The sequence below is a fragment of the Leucoraja erinacea genome, chromosome 16, assembly GCF_028641065.1.
Source record: "Leucoraja erinacea ecotype New England chromosome 16, Leri_hhj_1, whole genome shotgun sequence".
In the NCBI taxonomy this organism is placed as follows: Eukaryota; Metazoa; Chordata; class Chondrichthyes; order Rajiformes; family Rajidae; genus Leucoraja; species Leucoraja erinaceus.
The window spans coordinates 22,227,657-22,249,390 of NC_073392.1; the positions used below are offsets into that span (position 1 = coordinate 22,227,657).

General features: G+C 44.8%; 1 protein-coding gene across 1 annotated transcript; it reads right to left on the reverse strand.

Annotated features, from left to right (window-relative positions):
* Positions 1-252: 252 nt before the first annotated feature.
* parp3 (poly (ADP-ribose) polymerase family, member 3) lies at positions 253-21,351 on the reverse strand. Its single transcript, XM_055647825.1, has 11 exons — positions 21,193-21,351; positions 18,255-18,436; positions 16,661-16,786; positions 15,094-15,279; positions 14,200-14,335; positions 10,360-10,583; positions 7,567-7,722; positions 5,742-5,828; positions 5,059-5,236; positions 3,615-3,761; positions 253-2,081 (listed from the first exon to the last, which is right to left on the reverse strand). Exons 2-11 carry the CDS (start codon positions 18,432-18,434, stop codon positions 1,912-1,914), a joined length of 1,590 nt encoding a protein of 529 aa, XP_055503800.1. The 5' UTR covers positions 18,435-18,436; positions 21,193-21,351; the 3' UTR covers positions 253-1,911.
* Between the last annotated feature and the right edge of the window lie 383 nt (positions 21,352-21,734).

The following is a 21,734-nucleotide window of genomic DNA, read 5'->3' on the forward strand; positions in this document are numbered from 1 at the left end:
TGTCTTCACCTATTAATTAAAACACCCTGCTTGAGAACTGCATGCATTACAGAACAGCTCTCCAATGCAGTCCGAATCAGAACTACAGGGAGATGATACAGGTGTCTGAGAACCATAACCTCTAGATTCAAAAACACCTTATTCCCATCAACCATCAAGCTCTTGAACCACCCTGCATAACACTAATCACAAACAGCTATAGTCTATCATGGTCTATGGACCGTCTAATGATTTTCAAGTGGAGACAATTCATTCAGTTCAACACTAGAACAAGAGAATGCTTTAATAATCCAAATACAATGCCAAGACATCAGGAACAAGAGAATGCTTTAATAGTGCAAATATAATGCCAAGACATCTGGTCAGATTAACACAGGTTACAGGTACCAACTATCACAGTGCAACCCACTAACACGGGAAACCTTGTACAGAGCAACAGGTCGAAGTACAGACAGCAGAGCCTCGACGGTGCTCTGGCATCCAGTAAACCCACAGGCAGTGCTGCTTTTCAGTCAGGCCCACCTGAAGATGGGGTCAACCACCTCCAGGTGCCAAGGGAAACCTATAACCTCCATGTACCCGAGATTGGAGAGCTGTCCTATGCTGAGTGCTGGGCCCTGATACTGTGGCAAACTATGGAATCACTGTTTCAACTTCTTGTCGAAACATCGCGGCACAATCACCAATTGTCGGCGTCCCATCACAGCCAACCAGTCCAAAGGCTATCCATCAACCAGCCTCCACTTCTGCTTGTCACAACAGCAAGCTAATCTCAGGAAAGAGGAAGGCCATAGACGATGCACTGGTTAGATGGGTGGCCAGGATCAAAGCCCATCAATCTGCACATAGACCCACAGGTTTGGGGCCTCAAACCTGGGGGTTCCCACCTCATCTTTTCTGCCCCAGTTTCAGTCTGCCAGCCATTTCCAGCGGCCAAGAAAGACTGCGGGGAAAATACTGGGAATGAATACTTAAGCATCCAAGGAGAAGTTAGTGCACTGATGGAGAAATCATACACCAACTATGGAACTGTTTACGTTCCTCGTGTGGCAACAAAAGTCCCTAAATTGATGATGGGCAACTCAGGAAGCCAAGAGTGACGTGACTGGAGACAGCTAGATAGAGCATCACCCAATCCAACCCATCTGGGATACCTTGGTGCCAGGGTCTCCTACAAACTGAGTGTGGTCTGGTGGAGGCTTGGAAGCTAATTCTCTGTTACTCTGAGGTTCAACAGATGCCAAGATTAGCAGCTGAGGGAGTTACTCAGTGGCCTTAAATAAAGACTGTAGTGTGACCTGGTGATTTAAACCCACCTCACTGAGTTACTCAAAGAAATTTTAGGTTCAACCCCATCGGTTCAATGAGTTGCTCACTGTATCCAGTGGTTGTGCCAATCAACGTATATCCTTGGGAAAGGTGTGAGAGCAGAATCAGTCAGTTCACGGATTTACTATGAGGGAGCCTCATGTGGGATTTAGTCAGTTCTGCCCAATGTCAGAAGTCTAGCCTGGCTGAGTAAGACCAAATATCCCAGTCGTGGAACTCCCCACATGGTCAGTGACTGACATTAACTCAGAACTAACATTGCATCATTGACATCTGCCTGTGAGGATTGAAACAGAGCTGTCTGGTCAAATGATGCCACTAAACAGCCCAGCTGAACTAGCCTGCACTCAGCGAAGAGGGTGTAGAACTTGCTTTAGTGTTTTTGTGTCCTGGACAGAACTCACTCCACCCTTGGTATCTGTAATATTGGGCAAGAAGTTCAAAAGCGGTTCTGGAAGACTAACCCAACCAGCCCAATGCAGGAGGAAAGAAAGTAAGCTCATTATTGTTTTCTCAATTAAGGCAACTCTGGGAAGCCAACAGGTCTGTGGGTCTCCCAGGTGCAGGAGCAGCAGGGGACTGTCAGTACGTCACCTGCACCAAGTAACGGAGGTATGCCTGGCTCTCCTGGTAGACCACATACTCGCTCTGGCTAAAGCTGGTGGTTTTATCCAGCTTCATCTTCTTGGGTTTGCCCTGTGGCACCATCACCCTCTTCCCATCCATAATATGTTCCTTGTCCTTAGAGGGATCTGCAAAGAACAAGATAAAAATAACAAGAAAATATCTTCCCTTCTACCGGCTAGCTTCCTGAGTGTCTTACCTCCATCACATTTCCCCTCTCCCCATACCCTGGCTCCATCCATCATGTCTCATTACCAGTGGCTAATGTTTGTCACAGAACCAGATAGTAACACAGTGGGGCAACAGTTCCCTCAGCCCACCAAATCCATGCCAACCATCAACCACATATTTACTCTTGTCCCATTTATTATTCCCACATTCCCATCTGCAGTAATTCAGGTCACGCAATATATTTGAAAAACATGGATCGGTGATGTTTCGGGTCCAGAGCCTTCTTACCAAACCATAAGCCGTTTTGATGTGGAGGAAACCAGAGCACTGGCAGGAAACCCACGCAGTCACAGACAGTCAAACTCCAGGTAGACAGCACCCAAGGTGAGGGTTGAACCCAAGTTGCTGGAGCTGTGCAATAACAGCTCTTCTGGCTGCGCCATTGTGCGTGATTATTGATGAATGTATTTCATTGTTTCTCCTTCCACTCCAAACCACCTGGTCATTCAAACCTCTTTGTGGGAATGTCCAGGAAAGAACTGCAGATGCTGGTTTAAATCGAAGGTAGACGCGAAATGCTGGAGTTACTCAGCGGGACAGGCAGCATCTCTGGGGAGAAGGAATGGGTGACGTTTCGGGTCACCCATGCCTTCTCCCCAGAGATGCTGCCTGTCCCGCTGAGTTACTCCAGCATTTTGTATCTACCTCTGTGTGGGAAGATGGTCAACAGATCGATTCACTCCATTTGATCCAAAGGCACTGGAGCCAGACGACATCTCGGCTCTGATATTGCAGGCGTGTCCTGAACAAGCGGCTCCTCTAGCTGGTGTTTCAGCACACCAATCATCAGCAATGTGATGCAAGGTGTCAAGACAACAACGTCTCGCTCAATCTCAGCAAAACAGAGGAGCTGGCCATCGACTTCAGGAAGAGGGATGGAATACATGGTTCAGTCCATATCAATGGTGCTGAGGTGGAGATTGTCAAGAGCTTCCAAGTTACGAGGTATAAACATCAGCTACAATTTTTCCTGGTCCAACCACATTGATGCTATGGCCAAGAAGACACACCAATGCTTCTACTTCCACAGAACGTATGTTTGTGATGTGTAATTGTGTGTCCTATACCTGTGTATTCATGTATTTGCGCACCTGTACATGTGTGTACATGTGTACGTGTGCATATGTGCATGTGTAAACACTTGTGTGTGAGTGTTTGTGGCATTTAACTCTGCACACATACTGGTGTGTGCCCATACGACTGTGCCAATATGCATGTCTACCTGTGTAGCATGTGTGCGTGTATCTGTATGCGTGTGTGCACGTACACCTGTGTGTATGTGCGTTTGCATGTGCGTGCATGTACATGTGTACGCTTAAGTTTGCACATGTCCCTGCATGTATTTGTGTGCCTGAGTGCAAACGTCCGTGTGTGTGTGCGCACGTGGTCATGCTGTGAGGCAGCCTTCATGAAGCATTGACAGTCCTTACCTGGTTCAGTTTCACCACGGGCAACGACACAGTCAAAGCCTTTGGGAGGATTTCTCAGTTGACTATTATCTTTAAAAATGGAGTGTTCTCTCCCCAAAGCCACTTCCGTCAGGAACATGACACCTTCATTCTTGGATGTGAAGCCAACTGTAAAAGGGAACAACATCCTCAAACTACATTTTGAATTTTCATCAAGTAATAGTAATTTAATGTAACTCAAAAAACTGAATGGAAGTGATGACGCGTTTACTACAGTGTTGAGGATAACTGTACACTGCAGACAATAAGAATGGCCTGAGCTATAGAGAGAAGTTTGGCAGGCTAGGATTATATTCCTGGGGACGCAGGAGGATGGGTGATCTGAGAGAGGTGTCTAAAATAATGAAGGGAATAGATAGGGTTAGCATACATAGGTTGTTTCCACAACAGTAGGCTGAATCAAGAAATAGAGGGCATACGTTAAAGGTGAGAGAGGAAAGATTTAATAGGAACAAAGGGCAACTTTTTCACTTAGTGGGTGGTTGGTATATGAAACAAACTGCCAGAATAGGTAGTTGAGGCATGTATAGTAACAACATTTAAAAGAACAGGTACATGGAAAGGAAAGGTACAGAGGGATACCGGCCAAACACAGGCAAATGGGACTAGTGTAGATGGGGCATTTTGGGTGGCATGGACAAGTTAGCCCAAAGTACCCGTTTCCATTCTGTCTGACTGACTGAAACAGATGGAGATTGGAAATATGCAGTTCAGAATGGGTAGTGGGACAAGTTAGTGAAAAACTATACGATGTACTTGGGTTTGTAAATACTGACAAAGGAGAAGCCAGAACTTTTCAAAGCACTGATTTGGCTTCAGTGGATGGATCTTGGACAAATCTGAGCTCCATGATTCAGGAGAATGTAGAATGGCCTTCGTAACACCAATTAGTGATTGAGTTGTGACGAGACGTATGGAACACGAGGCAGATTCTCCAGACACAGCTAACCTAACATAATGAGAAAGGTTCATGAGAAAAATCAATCCTTTGAGTCAGCATGTCCAATTGCAAGCTGTCACAGCGCGATGCTGTTCTTATAAGGGGCCATAGGAAGATAATGGGCCGAATGGGGATAGTCTGCGTAGCAGGTATGTTTGAATCTCACTAGATTGCTCCAGCTATGGCTCAAGAAAATGGATGTGCAAGTCAAGAATGAGTTCATCTGCATTGTTGCAGGAATAAATGTGACCAATGCACCAGAGGGAGCTCCGAATAACATCAGGGGAACTTCTATGTCCTCTGGGAGGGACGGTTGAGGCTTTGTTCAATACCTCATCCAAAAGACAGCACTTCCAACAGCACCCACTGAGTGCTAAGTGAGTGCCGCAAATAACTGCTCAGCTTCACCAGCTGTTCCAAGCTGTTCCTGTTTCAAGTGATGGGTCAGTGTTGCAGGGTAGTTACCATATCCTGCCGACTTGTCGTTTTCAGATGCAAAGTAGATCCCACAACCAACACGGCCCCCTGAGTGCGGCATGATCCGCAGCCCAGTTTTCAGGATTGCAGCAACAACGGCAATGTTGGTCCCGTGCCACAGGAGACGACGGTTCTTGATCTCCTGGTGTTTCTTGAAACGTTCGGCCTATAAACACAGAAACTGTGAATTACTGTTGGCTGCCAGGAAATCCATCACTGCCCACTGACACCCATTTCCAAGCATGTCAGAACACAGATCAAAATCTGAGCTTCCTTACACTGAGCAACTACCATCTCTGTATTCACAGACCGAGCTCTGGCCATCCCCTTGGACACACAAAGCCAGGTTTGACCATCCCCAGACACACAGACCCAGCTCAGACTTCCCATGCGCGCTCATGTGCGCACACACGAGTTGGTAAAGAGCGATTGCTACTTTTTCTGCACTTGGCCTTGGTGTCAACACTTTGAGGGACGACAAAGCATAGGTAATATAATGAGCAAAGAATCCTCTAAATAGCTCGGGACAGGTAGAGCTGGGGTTGGATACATGTAAAGCACCCCCTGCATATGGCCTTTGCTGTATCTTAGCTACAGGGACAAACATCTTAAGTCACGGCAAAAGTAGCAGCGCTGGCCTCAGTGGGGACTTGGCCGGCTCATGGACTCACCTCTCCTTGTCTGTCCAACTTCCAGACATTGACAACCTTAATGGAACGATATGAGCAACCAGTTGCATCCACATATTTCTTAACCATCTGCAAGGAAATAAAAATCCAAATGGGTTTCAAAAAATAAGCAGAAATTATTTGGGGTGCCATTATCAACAACAAGGCAATGAAAACAATTCCCTTCTCTTATCAGCATCACATTGGCACACCTTCAACAAGGTGGCTCCAGGGATTGTATGCTGATAAAGGACAGCTGGGATTAACCATGCAAATAGCAAAGCTGCTAACTCACTGGAACAGTCTGTACAAAAGGCAACTATCCAGGAACCCAATGCTGATCAGTCCCCATTCATCCACAAGCCCCAGCATCATGGCCATTCTGAAACAGGCTGTGACGGACTTGCAATTACAGATCCTAATAGACATCAGCTCATCACTCCACTCTCATTTTGTTTTCATGCTCGTCTCTTCTCCAAAGCCAGAATGGGGTGAGGAAACAACAATCCCTCTCAGAATCCTTCACTTTTGCTCCAGGAAAATGCAGAGCTGTCGGAAGCCTCTGGCCTATCATGATGGGATTCAAGCAAGACTCAAGTACACAGGTAATCCCCCAAAACAGCAGCTTGATTCTTGGGAATGGGTAGAGCATAGGCAACAGAGGGGTATGTCCATGTAACCTCACATTACGTGGCCCCCCAAAACCCATAACATCAACATAAAGGTCTATTCTCAACGTTGGTGGCGAGTTCTGGACCCAGACATTCAGTGCCCCAGGTGAACTTAGTGTCATTTCAGAGAACAGGAATGCCGGGATCAAAGACCTTTCCCTTTCCAAGCAATCAATTGGATCATCACTGAGTCAAGTGCAAGACTAACATGGTGCCACGATCTGGAAAAAGCCTGTTCATTTCTACAGTGACCAGTATTATAGTCCTGCATGTAATTAGTTCCACGATGGTTTAATATCAGTTGTTCTTGGAGGAACAGAGCTAGGAGTAGTTGGTTAAATTCCAATGCCGAAATACAAATCTCCTATATTTAATAAAACTCACAATTGTCTCCAGTCAATTCATAACAGAAACTACCCATGAATTTCATTGCTGTGTGGAGCCTGGAGGCTGTTCTCCAGTTCGAATAGTCACACTCAAACAGAATTGGAGTTTGCAGATGAGTTTTGGGATAGTTGGAGTAATTTGACTTGTTGCCTCTTCTGGAGAAGATGGGCATGAGGCAGGTGCTGGATGTTGAATATATTTTCTTTGGGGGAGCTAGGATTCTGAACATGGAGGTGTTGGTGTTGAGAATAACTTCCCCATGTGTGACTTGGAAGAATATTTGGAGGTGATTTGTATTTGGAGCAATGTGTTTGGGGAATGCGAGATGAGGTTAATTTAATCTAAGAAACAGAAGAGGATGATTTTTGGAGGGAAGGGGGAGAGTGTTTTTCAGAGACAAGGAGAGTGATTTTTAGAGGAAAGAGGGAGGGTGACTTTTGGAAGAAAGTGTGTTTTTTGGAAAAATTGAGGGGGGTGACATTTGGAGGGGACGGGGTGAGTAGTAATTTTTTGGAGAGGAATTTTGAAAGGGAAGCCCAAGAGATTATTTTTGATAGGGAAGGGTGGGGGGTAATATTTGGAGAGAGGGGTGATTTTTTTGGAGGAGAGCTGTGGAAGCGAAGGGGTTGATATTTGATGGGAGGCAGTGAGTTGTGCTTTTTACAGCAATGGGTATGATTTTTATTTTAGAGGAGAACGGGAATGGGTGAGTTTTGAAGGGAAGGGATGAGGGGTGAGTATTGATGAGGAGGACATCATCCCGGATTTACCTTGAATTCTTCATCGTTGCACGGCACAAGTGACAGGTCACACTTCAATAGATTGTAGTCTTCATCCAGAGGATGTGGCACCTCAACATCCTCCATCTTCGGCTTTTCTTCCTTTTCTGCTTGGAGACTCTGTGCAAGTTCGATATCTGCAAGCACCTGGCAGGATTTGATAAAAGTTTGCAAATTAGTAGATGCTGATGATTCTTTGGAAATTCTTGTTGCAATTTGTCTCATCTTCCGCACCATCTCTAGACGCATGTGCTGCCTGTGGTTGGAACAATTAGTGCCAGCTCAAATGGCCACTAAACATGCCATGGTCTACAGATCAAGTCCTAACAGATCACAAACGGCACCACCATCATAGAGTCGGAGAGATATAGCACAGAAACAGACCATTTGGTCCAACAAGTCCGCAACAGCAATCCCTCATCCAATTCTGCTTATCGAGCCCACATGACAAGATTAAAAATTGTTCAGCCGGAGCTGAACGCACTACTTGGCGTCTGCATACAATGGCGTCTTGCGTTTCTTGTGCTTTGTGGTGGAAAGATTGGTGGAAACAGGGCCGCAGCATGAATGCTCTTTCCTTGACCCCATCATCCAATTACATTAATCGTACATTTATCCCACATTCTCAACAACTGCCCCCACATTTCACCTACACACCAGGGCCAATTGATCTACCAACTCACATGTATTTGTGATGTGGGAGGAGTCTGGAGCAACTGGAGGAACCACCAAGGTCACAGGGAGAATGTGAAAAGTCCACACAGACAACGAACAAGGTTGGAATTGAACCCAGGTCTCTGGCACTGTGATGCAGCATTACTATCGCCCTGAACCTGTCATTATATTTAAAAGATAACCTATTTCCAAGGCTCTACCAGCTGCGCCACTGTGCTGCCCTAATGGTGGAGATCGATCATACTAGGGCTCTATGAGCGCATCTTTCATGTAGGGAATTTATAGGGAAGATAGGTGGTGTTTGTGCTTAGAGTAACTAAGTCCAGTGAAATCTTCTGTCACTGTTGTGGTCAAATAGTGACCCAGACAGACCCCTGACTCTCCTATTTTTGCAATATAATTCTGCATTAGTCAAGGAATTTACCATGAAAAAGCTTACCTATCTCCACCTTGTGACTTCCAGATTTATAACATGTTTAATTTTCAGCCCATTCACATGAATAGTATCAGTTAATATCTGGAGTATTGTTGAGGTCGCTGGCCTTTGGATCACTCCCCTCATCAGTCATTACCTAACACAGACTTTATTCACTTAGAGGACTTGGGCTTCACTGGCAGGGCCAGAGAATATTGCCCACCACTAACTGTCCTTGAGCAGTGAGGAGCAACGATTCGAACTGCTACAGACCAAATGGTGAAGGTACACCAAAGGTGCAATTCAATAGAAGTCCCAGGATTTAGACCCAGCAACAAAGGAATGCCCATATATTTCTAGATTAACGTGGTGTCCTGGTAATATCGGAAAATCAAACACTGATAGAGTCATACAATGACATCATAGGATTGGTTCAGCTGTGATGGCTGTCGTGACCGTTCTTAACCACGAATGGGTTAAGAACGTTAACCCATTTTTAACGGGTTAAGAACCGTTCATTATTCATAAATCATTTATTTATTAACTGGTTAACTGCCGAATGCCTGTCTCATTGATTGGTGACCGTTAAATTGATATGACAGCACCAGTGGGGACAGGAAACATTTGCACTTAATGTGCTGGAGTGACTCAGCGGATCAAGCAACATCTCTGGAAAACATGGATAGGTGACATTCCTTGTCGGGAAACATTACCTCTGCATGTTCTCTAGAGAGGTGCCTGGCCCTCTGAGTTACTCTTGCACTTTGTCGTTTTTTGTGAACCAGCACCCTCAGTTCTTTGTTTCTAGCATTTGCACTTGTTGTTTGAGCAGTTACTGGGTAACTTTACACTCTGCACGGTTGAATGGACAGATGGAGAATATACATTATGATTGAGTGATGTGGTGAAAAAGTGGTTTGATGACAATTGAGAAACAAGGTGTGACATTGGTTAGAGATTGACTAATGGGATTTTCAGAGCCAACATCTAAGTATTTTGAAGATTGCTTGCGGGCAAGAATTATAGAATATAAGCATAAGATTACTGATAAGTAACCTTGGCTTGCACAATTAATCAACTCAATGAAAGCTCTGGCCTTTGATCTGAAACATTAACAGCATCTCTTTCAACAGATGCTATCTGACCTGCTGACTTTTCCAGCATTTTCTGTTTTGAACTAATTGAGAGTATTACTACACTGATGTACATTGCAGGGACAGAACAACTCCAGTAATTCAGAACCCCAAGGGCCTTGGTAGTGCAGGGCGAGCAGGTGTTCTAATTGGATGTTACACCTATTAATACCCAAACATGTTTTTATTTCACTTTTTTAATAGATTACATAGTAATATTATATTTTTTCCCGTGAACCTGATGAATTAAAGGGAGCAAGAAATATGCAGGTACTCAAGCTATAAATCAACCCATATCCCTGAAACTGAGTGTTTTGAACCCCAAGCCTGGCTCCAGCCACAAGCCCAGCCCAATGTCTGCGATCCAATCCCAACCAAATTGAAGGCCCCCAGCTCCATTCTGGATTAACTAGTGAGAAAGATACCAGGCCATCAGGACTACCAAGCAATCAGATTCCGGATTATTGGAGTTTTATTCTGCTTGATACCCAGACCAATTCTAACCCAGACCTGTTCCAATTGAAGCGAGGCAGAGTTTAATTCATTTCTCAAGACACTTACCAGCAGCATGTCCTTTTTGGCTTGAAGCACTTCTGGAGTATCAATCACTGGGGGTCGATTACGTCCAAAGTCGTGAGGAATAATAGTGTAGAACTTTGAGGACAACTCTTCCAGCTGTTTTGTGTTGCGGGCTCTCTTCAAGGCCTCTTCCATCTCATTCAGTACATCAAAGCCCTTGGCAATTTGCTGCTTACTCAGCTTCCCAAGGGGCATCTTCTTCAAATCTAGTAGGGCAATGGTGAACAGAATGTCACAACAACAGGGTAGTGGTTGTTTTGTTCTTATCCTGAAAATGACTGCTGCATCAATGTACCTGGTATCTCCACATGCAGGCAACCGTGTTTCAGAAAATAACCCAAATGCACCCACTTGCAAAAAACAGAATTCTACCTAAAATATTTTCCCCCTGCTCCTATTTACCATAGCCAAGCTTACCTCATTCCATGAAACAGGACCTTCACACGTACCACAGCTCAATATTGTAAGATAAGAAGTATAAGCAGGAGTAGGCAACAAACAATTCTACTCATCATTCTGTTTACCAGAGAGTAACCATATTTCCCACTCCCAAGATCTCCCAATAATCCAAATTCTCTATAGATCAAAATTCTATCAGTCTCACGAATGAACAACAACAGCCACAGCCTCAAATCCACAGACTTCTAACCTTTTGCATAAAGGCAAATATATGCTTTCAATTGAGATTAAAATCTTACACAAATTTCAAATGAGGCATCACCATAGTAAAACCTAAACAAGCCTTACTGTTGTACTTAAACCCCTTATAACATACCTACCTCTCACCTTCCTAATTGCTTGCAGCTTAACTTTGTATGATTCCGGAACCAATATTCAAATTATTTTTGCAGTAGCATTTGCAATTCTCACTTCCCTAAATACAGGGCATATTCTTGCTGACCTTGTTCCCATTCCTGAAGCCACCTGTCTCTGTGGCCACTAAAGTGTAACTTTAGAAGTGCAGGCACCAGCCACTTTACCATTGTTCAAGCAAAGAGTTTCCTTTACAGAATTCATAAATCACTACCAAAAAATTTGAGATACAGTATGAAATTCACTCATATCATTTATGTGAAAGAAAAAATAAACATAATTTGTTTTTCAACTCACATTGCTTGCCACATGAGCAGATGCTGGGGATTTGTGTTACAGAAAATCGCAAAATTAACTGTTTTGTTGGAATGCAATACTCCATTAACACGGGAGTGGTTTGTTTCCCAGCTTACAGTAGCCAAACTGAACACCGAGACTTTCCCGAACAGCCGAGCAAACTGGGTGGGACAGTGAGTTGTGAGGTGGGTGCAAAGAGACGTTAGAGTGATTTAGACAAGTTGAGGGAGTGTGCAAACACATGACAGATACGAAATAGAAATATTTTTAGTGAATTCTGTAAAGGAAATTTTTCTTTACCTGAACAGTTGTAAATCAGGTGTTGCCTGTACTAGATAAATGTTACTTTTGGTAGGAAAACAGAAATGCAGAAAGTTGATGTGCAAAAGGGAGCCGGATGTCCTCGTACACCAGCCAACATGCAGTGCAGAATGCAGTTTAGAAGGGAAATGACACACTGGGTTTTATTGAAAGAGGATTTGAGTACAGGGACAAGGATGTCTTGCTACAATTATACAAGGCCTTGGAAAGCCCACACCTGGAGTATTGGCTCTCTACAAATGCTCGTCATATGTTAACCCAATCATTCTAGGATCATTCTCGTAAACCTCCTCTGGACCCTCTCCAATGCCATCCTTCCTCAGATAAGGGGCCCAGGGATCTCATATGAGATCCAGGGAGAGCTAACTAACTGGATACAAAATTGGCTTAACAGTAGGAAGTAGAAGGTTGTGGAAGGATGTTTATCGGCTGGAGACCCGTGACTAGTGGTGTACCTCGGGAAGTACTGCTGGGCCCATTATTGTTTGTCATTTATATCAATGATTTGGATGAGAATATACAAGACATGGTTAGTAAGTTTGTGGAAGGCACCAAAAGAAGCAATATCATAGACAGCAAGAATAGTTATCAAATAATATCAGGAATTTCATCAGCTGGGTAAGTGGGACGATGAATGGCAGATGGAGTTTAATTCAGATATGTGTGAGGTCCTACCAGATGTCACACCAGGGAAGGATCTTCACGGTGAATGGTGTAGCCCTGTGTAGTTTTGCAAAACTGAGGGATTTAATAGTACAAGTGCATAGTTCCCCAAAAGTGATGTTACAGATAGATAGGGAGCCTTTTGGCTCACTGGTACACAAAGAAACTCAGCGGGTGCAGCAGCATCTATGGAGTGAAAGAAATAGGCAACGTTTCGGGCCGAAACCCTCCTTCAGACTTTTTGGCACACTGTCCTTGATCAGTTAGGGAATTGAGTATAGAGGTTGTGATGTTATGTTACAATTGTACAAGACATTGGGAAAGCTGCCTTAAAGAGCATTCTATTCAGTTTTGATCACCTTGCTACAGGATAGATGCCAATAAGCTGTAAAGAGTGCAGAGAAAATGTATAAGAATGTTGCCAGGACTCGAGGGGCAGAAGCAGAGGTATAGAAAGAGATCCATGGAGCACAGAACACGGTGGAGAATCTTATGGAGGTGTATAAAATAATGAGGGGAATAGATAGAGTTAATGCACATAGTCTTTCTCCCAGCAATAGGGGATATCAATAACTAGAGGGCATATGTTGAAGTGAGAGAAGCAAGTATATGAACATATCCCGTGGGTCTACGGTCAAGAGAGGGGCAAGATTTAATAGGAACTCAATGGTCACATTTTTCAGAGGGTGGTTGGTATAATGAAACGAGCTGTCAGTAAAATAGTTGAGTCAGGTATAGTAACAACATATTAAAAAACATTGGAACAGGTACATGGATAGGAAAGGTTTAGAGGGATTTGGCCCAGGTGCAGACAAATGGGGCATCTTGGTCGGCATGGAAGAGTTGGATCGGAGGGCGTGTTTCCATGCTGCATGACTCTATGGCCAAGTTGCTAACACCTTTTAAGGTGGAGACAGATAGAATTCAGGGCATAAGAAATATCATAGGGTGTTGGAAGCGAGTGGGAATATGGTATTAATAGAAAATCCCGATTCCATTGAATGGTAGGCCGCCTCGCAGGGCTCAAAGATGTATTCCCTTCCTATTTTCTACACTTTTATGCCCCCATGATCTGTTTCCCTTGTCCAATACAGACCTCTTCAAAACAGTCAGACCCTTCCCATGAAAATGGCCACAGTGTCACTCATATGAAACCAGTCTTGATGAAGGGTCTGTCCTGAAACATCAATTATCCATTTTCCTCCATAGATGCTGCCTGATCTGTTAAGTTCCTCCAGCAGTTCCTCCCGAAGGAACGATTCTGACAATGTAGTGCTCTCTCAACACTGCACTGGAATGCCAGCCTAGAAAACTTGGTTTTCATGACCCTGGAGCAGTGTTAGAACTTGACATATATCTTACCAGCACCTATTCTGTAGATGAGTTGCTTGGATTTATTCACAATACAAGGCATTAACAGTGGGGATACTATCTGGATATGGCTGGAAATACACGCTGGTTGAACAACATTACATCCTTCTTTGACATAGTAGAATCTCAGAGGAGATAAGCAACTATACAATTTTGGCTGACAGTAATAGTTCTACTGAGGTATAAGCAGTTACCCAGCATTTTGTGATGGCAAATCTCCTAGGCATCCAACCCATGGACTGCAGGCCCACGGGATAAGTTCATATCTTTCAATACACCTTCATCTGAAGTTCATGATGTGATCCGTACAGGCCTCACCTCCATTTCCCAGTGAATGTGAAACAAGAGAGGACTTACCAAGATTCATCGTTTCCATCTGTTCCTGGAACATATCGTTGCTGAAGATCAGTTTTATCAGGCTCTGGGTGGCTTTGTCTAAAGTGCAAGGTTGGACATTCTTATTCACCACTTCACTTCCATCCACAGTGTCATCCTGTAATCAGACAAGACATGGCGTGGCATAAGGATTCTCCAGTTTCTCCCAGAAGCAATATCCAGCACCCTCCAGACATCATGCTCTTGCAAACTACCCATAATGCCAATCCCATCAACTAAAAACATCCTCCTTGATTATCATGCCGTGATGAGCCATTCCTCCTTCATTTATAATGTAGAACTTCTGTCCACTGCACCTCTGGAATTCATAACCTTATTTTGTTCCTTCTCCAAATATCCGAGCCTAGTTATAGCTAACCGTCTAGCTCATTTTGTTTAAACAGAGATTCTGTGCACTGATTCTTACTCATGATAGTCTATTCTGGGACTTCACTCTGCCTTCCTCTTTCCATTCATCTCATCTCTCTGCAGCTTTAACTCTCCTCTCCCTCTAGGCCTCAGAACCTTCAGCACCACCTCCATTTAAAAAGCAGACATCCATCTTTGCCTGGGGGATTAAGGTCCAATCTGACAGATTACTTACCCAGCTCTTAATATAGAAATCCACACTAACTTTCCATTGTGTTCACAGTCTCATCTTTCTAATACTACTTTCACAATGCAACAATTGGTTGCAGCAGGCTATAGAAACAAACTGCTGGAGGAACTCAGCGTGTCAGTGTCATTTATCAGTTTACATTTTGACAGTATCAATATCAGTTGACATTTTGAGTCAGACCCTTCATCGACTAGTTGACATAGACCCACCCAAACAAAGACACACCAAATATGATCACAAGGCCAAGCCTGACCCACCTTCATAATTGTTGTTTTTTCATTGCCCCGCTGAACTTCAATGATGGTGTATTTTCCAGGATGTGCGACAAAGGAATCTCTATTCGCCCAGTTGTTCTTCGTCTTGTCTTTGAACTTCTTTTCAAACTCCTTCACTGCATTGTCCAGTGTAAGTGAAGAACTCAACTTGTCTTGGCCAGGTTCTCCCTATAACAGGAGTAGGAGGGCAGAGGTCGAGTGTGAAAAAGCAAGAAACTCAAAGGCGTCTACATGTTAAAACCATCTTTGGCTCCAAACTACCATTAAATCCAATCTTCAAATAAGTGATATTTATGAGTTGATGTAAAGGGTTAAATGTTAAGCTCATGGAGGAGTATAAATTTTTCACCATCTCAATCTGTTCTTCCACGTAGCAAATTTAGGAAGTGTGGGATCAGTATATTAGTGGGATGTTGGGTGACCTAGGAGAGGAATTTCCATTGTGGTAAAGGGGCTTTTGTGTTAGACGTCCAGCCTTTCACAGCTGGGCTGTTTCACAGTACCATACGCATCCCCTCAGCACAACCAACCTCTCCTTTAATTGCTGCTCCATCACTGACGTTCATTTACCACCTTTCACCCATGCAGCTCTTCTCCCTCCCCACACATCTCCCCTTCTCTACATCCCACACCATCAACCCCCCTGCCTCTTCCACAACTTCCCCACCTGCTATCTCCAAACACACCCAACTAACTCACACACTAGCCAGCTCACCACCTTTACACCAACTCTATGTCACTTCACCCCTCCTCCAAACTAACTTGACCCTCCCATGACACTTGCTCTACCAACTCCAACAACAACTTCCACCACACCCTCCCTCAACTCCCAACACCATACAACCATCCTCCATGCACCACCACCCTTCCCCTACACTGCCTGCCCCCCAAAAGCCCTCACCCACTAACCCTACCTCCACACCATCAGCCCATCATCCCCGTTGACCAACAGCCGCGTCCCATGCACAGCTTCTAGCCATGGTTAAAATGTGGCACTAACAACCCGATTCCTGTATGTTAAGACTTCAAGGGGTAGATTAAAGAATTGGGATGTTCTGTCTGATTTTGACACAATTTCTGTGGAATACTGAAATACAGTGGAAAGGATTGTTTGTGTGCTAACAATTCAAATAACACTATAAACAAATATAATCATGTCACATACAAGTAAACCAGGTAGTGCAAAGATAAAAATACTAGAGTGCAGAATGTAGTATTAGGGCATTTTAGCATTACAGTTACAGAAAAAGCTCAGATAAAAAAGTGCAAGGTCCTAAATGAAGTAGCTCGGAAGATAAAGACTACACCTTAGTGTTGGGAGGATTGTTCGGTATGCTGTTAACAGCAGGGAAGAAGCTGTTCTGGAATCAGATGGTACATGCTTCCAAGCTTCTATTTCAACTGCCCAGCAAGAGAGGGGAGAATAGGGGATGACCAGTGTGACAAAGCTCCTTGATTAATGACGTTGGGAACAAAGGGACGTGAAAGGGTAGGGGGTTGGGGGGGGGGGGGGGGGAGGAGCTGGTTTAGAGCTGTCACTAAAACTCACCACCCGGCCCCAGCGGTTCCAGCAGTAGTACTCGCCGTTCAGTTCGATCAGCTGGATAATGTAGAACTTATTGTTGTTGTTTCCAATGTTGGTTTGGTTCAGCATGCAGTCATAGTCCTCATGAATCTGCAACAAGAGCCAAACTGTCTGGATCTGTTACATTATGATACCTATGGTCCTCTGTGTAGGAAAGAACTGCAGAAGCTGGTTTACACTGAAGATACACACAAAATGCTGGAGTAACTCAGCAAGACAGGCAGCATCTCTGGTTATAAGGAATGGGTAAAGAAGGGTCTCGACCCGAAACTTCACACATTCCTTCTATCCGGAGATGCTGCCTGTCCCACTGAGTGATTCCTGCATTTTGTGGTCCCCTGGGTTGGGATGTTTCTTGAGACTCTGTAATCTGCCTTTGGCGAGGCAGTGAATGACCAGGAAGCTCCTAGACTACATCAGCCCCACACCATGCTTTCTCCCAAAACTTCTTTATTTTACCCAAGGGTTTCAATCAACCAACCTTCCCGTAGACCCCCTCCCTGATCCATGCTTTCCTGTCTTATGGAAGCTGGAAAAAAATGCAGAGGATGCAGAGGAGGCTGCCACTCCACCCATTAGTTATGACACCACTTATGAGCTCTCTGTCTGTAGCTATCGGTTGTCCACCCAACTACCGTTTACATGTTCCCGATGTTGGGGGAGTCCAGAAGCAGGGGCCACAGTTTAAGAATAAGGAGTACGCCATTTAGAACGGAGACGAGGAAACACTTTTTCCCCCACAGAGTGGTGAGTCTGTGGAATTCTCTGCCTCAGAGGGCGGTGGAGGCAGGTTCTCTGGATGCTTTCAAGAGAGAGCTAGATAGGGCTCTTAAAAATAGCGGCGTCAGGGGATATGGGGAGAAGGCAGGAACGGGATACTGATTGCGGATGATCAGCCATGTTGACATTGAATGGCGGCACTGGCTCGAAGGACCGAATGGCCTACTCCTGCACCTATTGTCTATTGAAAGGGTTGGAAATATCGGGGAATGTCTTTATTGGATTCGGAGTGATGTGAAAGGTAAGGTCCAGGGAAATTTGATATCTCCAACCATTAACAAGCCCCTCCTTTTTATCCCCTCTTCCCTGCAGCCCACCTGGATGCACTCTCATTTCTGCCAATCATAACCACTTACCTGTACACACCTATCATGTGCCTGGATTTGCCTCATCCCCACCTCTATTCCAACTTTCTCCCCCAACTAGTATCAGTCTGATAAAAGGTTCCGACCAGAAACATCACCTATCTATAATCCCTAGAGAAGGTGCCTGACCCGCTGGATTTCTCCAGCGCTTATTCTGTAAACCAGCACCTGCAGTTCCTTGTAAAGACAATTCAATATTTGCAAATTCAATATAAAATTAGATCTATGGTTTAAAAAAATGTTTATATTGTCTGCAACACCAAGAATACCAAATGTCTGGCATTGGGGCTTGCGTTCTTTGCTTCCCAGAGGCAGGAGTTAAGCAGTGCGCTCTGGGAGAGTGATAGCTGGAGAGCAGGGCCAAAATGGCCGGAATGCCCACAACCTAGGTCCACAACCTAGGTCTTACCTACCACAGCTGCACCGACACTCAGATGGCAATATTCGTCAATCTTGGCCTTGATCTTCTCCTTTGGAGCTGCTTTCAGGGCGTTAGCAGTTGACTTGAAGTTATCTTCCTCTGGTTCAACTTTGACCTTTTTGCCCTTGGCAACAGCTTGTTTGGTGCCAACAGATTTCCTCTTTGGTGGCATGGCTGCAAACGAGAGGGAAGAAAAGACCACAGAGAATGAGCGAGGGGGATGGGATGAGAGTGGCGTAGAGGTGGGGCGGGAACTAGAGACGGGCGGGAGATGGAGATAGGGGCCTATGGAGAGGGGGCGCTGTGGAGAGGGTGGGGACAGCTGTAGGGTGGGTGGGTGAGGCAGGCTGGGGAGGGGGGGGGGCAGACTGGAGATGGAGGGGGGGGGGGGCTCGCCAGATAAGGAGGGCAACTGGTGAGATTAGGGTGTGGGGGGAGGGGGGTAAAGAGGTAGAGGGCGGGGCAGAGATTGAGGGGGAGGTCCAGAGAGGGGAGGGGGGTGGGCCAGAGAAGCAGGTAGGGTGGCAGGACGGAGGGTCGGGGGGGGCGGGGGGGGGGGGAGGGGGGGGGGGGGGGGGGGGGGGGACTGGAGAGTATTCCCATAGACCTTACCAGCTCTCCCCCTTACTCTCTGAAACCTACAGCTAACCTTTTTTTAGCATAATTCCCAGTTCTGTCGTAGGATCTTCGATCTGAAACGTTAATTATATTTCTCTTTCCACAAGTGCTGCCCGACCAGCTGAGTGTTTCCAGCATTTTCTGGTTTAATTTCAGCTATCCAGCAACTGCAGTTTGTTATTTTCTCCACTACCATCCAATCAAGACGTTGCACCAACAGTGAGCATTCCACACTCTACCACAGCTGCACAAATCACTTTTTAAATAAGACAATAAAAGGGCAGACACTATTAAAACATTTTTTTAATGCATGGCAGTGTTACTGAGGCAAAACTTAATCTAAGAAAATAAATTACTTTGATAGAATACACGCTTTCACCACCCCTCAGATGATTTTGAGTTTAACTTGATTGTAAGTTAATTAAGTTATAGGAGCACAATTAGGCCATTCAGCCGATCAAGTCGACTCCGCCATTCAATCATGGCTTCTCCATCTTTCCCTCCCAAACTAATTTTCCTGCCTTTTCCCCTTACAAATACCGAATGATAGCCTCCACTGCCATCTGTCACAATGAATTCCACAGATTCACCACCCTCCGACTAAATTCCTCCTCATCTCATTTTGTACTAAAGAACTGCAGATGCTGGTTTAAATCGAAGGTAAACACAAAATACTGGAGTAACTCAGCGGGACAGGCAACATCTCAGGAGAGAAGGAATGGGTGACGTTTTGGGTTGAGACCATTGTTCAGACTGATCCTCCTCACCTCATCTGGATCGGACAGGTTTAGAGGGATATGGACTAATCGCAGGCAGATGGGTCTAGAGTAGCTGGGTAGTTGGCCGGTGTGGGCAAGTTGGGCACAAGGGCCTTTTTCCATTCTGTATCACTCTATGACTATTTCCTTTCTAAAGGAACGTTCTTTTATTCTGAACCTATGTCCTCTGGTCCTAATATCACGAGGGGCATAGATAAAGTGGATGGTCACAGGTTTTCTCCCAGGTTAGGAGAGTCTAAAAGTGGAGGACATAGGCTTAGGTAAGAGGGGAAAGATTTAAAGGGTACCTGAGGGACAATCTTTTCACACAGAGGGTGGTGGGTATATGGAACAAGATGTCAGACAAAGTGGCAGAAGCGGGTACAGTCCAATGTTTAAAACAATTGCTCAGGTACATGGATAGGAAAGATTTTGAGGGATATGGGCCTAATGTAAGCAAATAAGACAAGCTTAGTTAAACACCTTGATCAGCATGGATGCTGTAATACTTTGACTTTATTAATTGTGGCAGGCTTCACACAGGCCCCTGGGCACATATCTCTCTTATCTCCTGTTTCTCTATCCACAGAACCCACTCTCACATCTGCTCACTGCACCTCCTGATTCTACCCACTAATTGGGTAACTTTCCTTGTCAGCCAGGATTGCTGGGACTCGGCTGTGATATGTACCCCAGGGGCAATCTCCAGAATTGCAGTTCTGCAGCGAGGTATTGTCGTACATGACAACCGATCACACCCAGGCTCGGGAGCCTGGAGACAATAATCAACAAACAAGTGCCAAGCAGCCCTATCCCTTTTCAAATCACAAATATATGGAGGGACCCACATGTCCCTGTACAATAGGCCCCTTCACCACAGGAACATGCCTTTCATTTCAGCCCAGCAAATATCCACCCATTTACACTAATCCCCTTTTTTTCTCTCCATATTCCCACCAACACCCTCCACTTACACCCGAGGGCAATTTAAAGCAAACAATTAACCTACGCCTATGCGTCTTTCGAATGTGGGAACCAACATTAATAAATCCTCCTCTTCAGAAATAAACAAAATGAATACTAAAAAACTTAGGATATACAGTGGTTCTACATTTCAGCTGGAAAATATAAAGTTCTTTGTTACTTTTATTAAAAGAAAGAAACGAAATAAATCAGATTTATTTAGTAGACTGATGTAGAGCAGTATACGCAATTCAGCTTGGAAGTGCCTCACTATGCAACCGTCAATGCGCTTAAATTAAGTAATGCTACAGTATATATATTAAAATGGAATTCAGACATTTGTGTTACTGGATTTCTAATCCAGAGATCGGGACTGTAACTCAGAAACTGAGAAAATAGTTAATGACAAATCTAGATGCAGCTGCTCTCTTTAACCAGTGGCCTACCACCAGCAGTCCCAGAATAAACGGGTTAGTTGTGAACCATCCCACCCCCCTCTGAAGTTCCCCAACAAGCTAATTTTGTTTGGAATAATGAAGAAAGGAGACTTCATGACCCCATGTTCTGAAAATCTGTGAGCCTGGTACTTACTGACTGGGACCCGCAGCCTGGGAGAGTCTTGGAGTTGCTGCACACACAGGACAAGTCGGAACAAGTCTCAATCACAAAAAAACACAATCCAATCAGCACGAGAGAAATTCCTCCTCTCAGCCTCACGGGACAGGGCTTGCTGCTCCAGCTCGTGATCTCACTTCCTTGTCCCCGGCTGAGAGATCTGCTATCACCAAAGATCCTAGAGGAGCAAGATAGACCACTCCTTCCAAATTCAATGGGCTGGCGTGTAGTACGTGACGGAACGTCACGGCCGCCATTTTTCAATGCGACACGCGACTTCCGGTATGCCACCCGCTGTGATCCAAAGCAAAGATTATAGAGCTCCGCTATAATCTTTGATCCAAAGCAAAGATCCTCGAGTATCTTGTAGCGGGAACAGCCCCCTCCTTTGCGTAGTTTCCCTTGCATTGTATTGCTTTAACACACACTGCACAAAGTTAAATTTAACGTATACATATTTTATATATTTATATGAATGTGTGTCTGTGTGTGAGAGGCAAGTTAGAGATAGTTAAGTT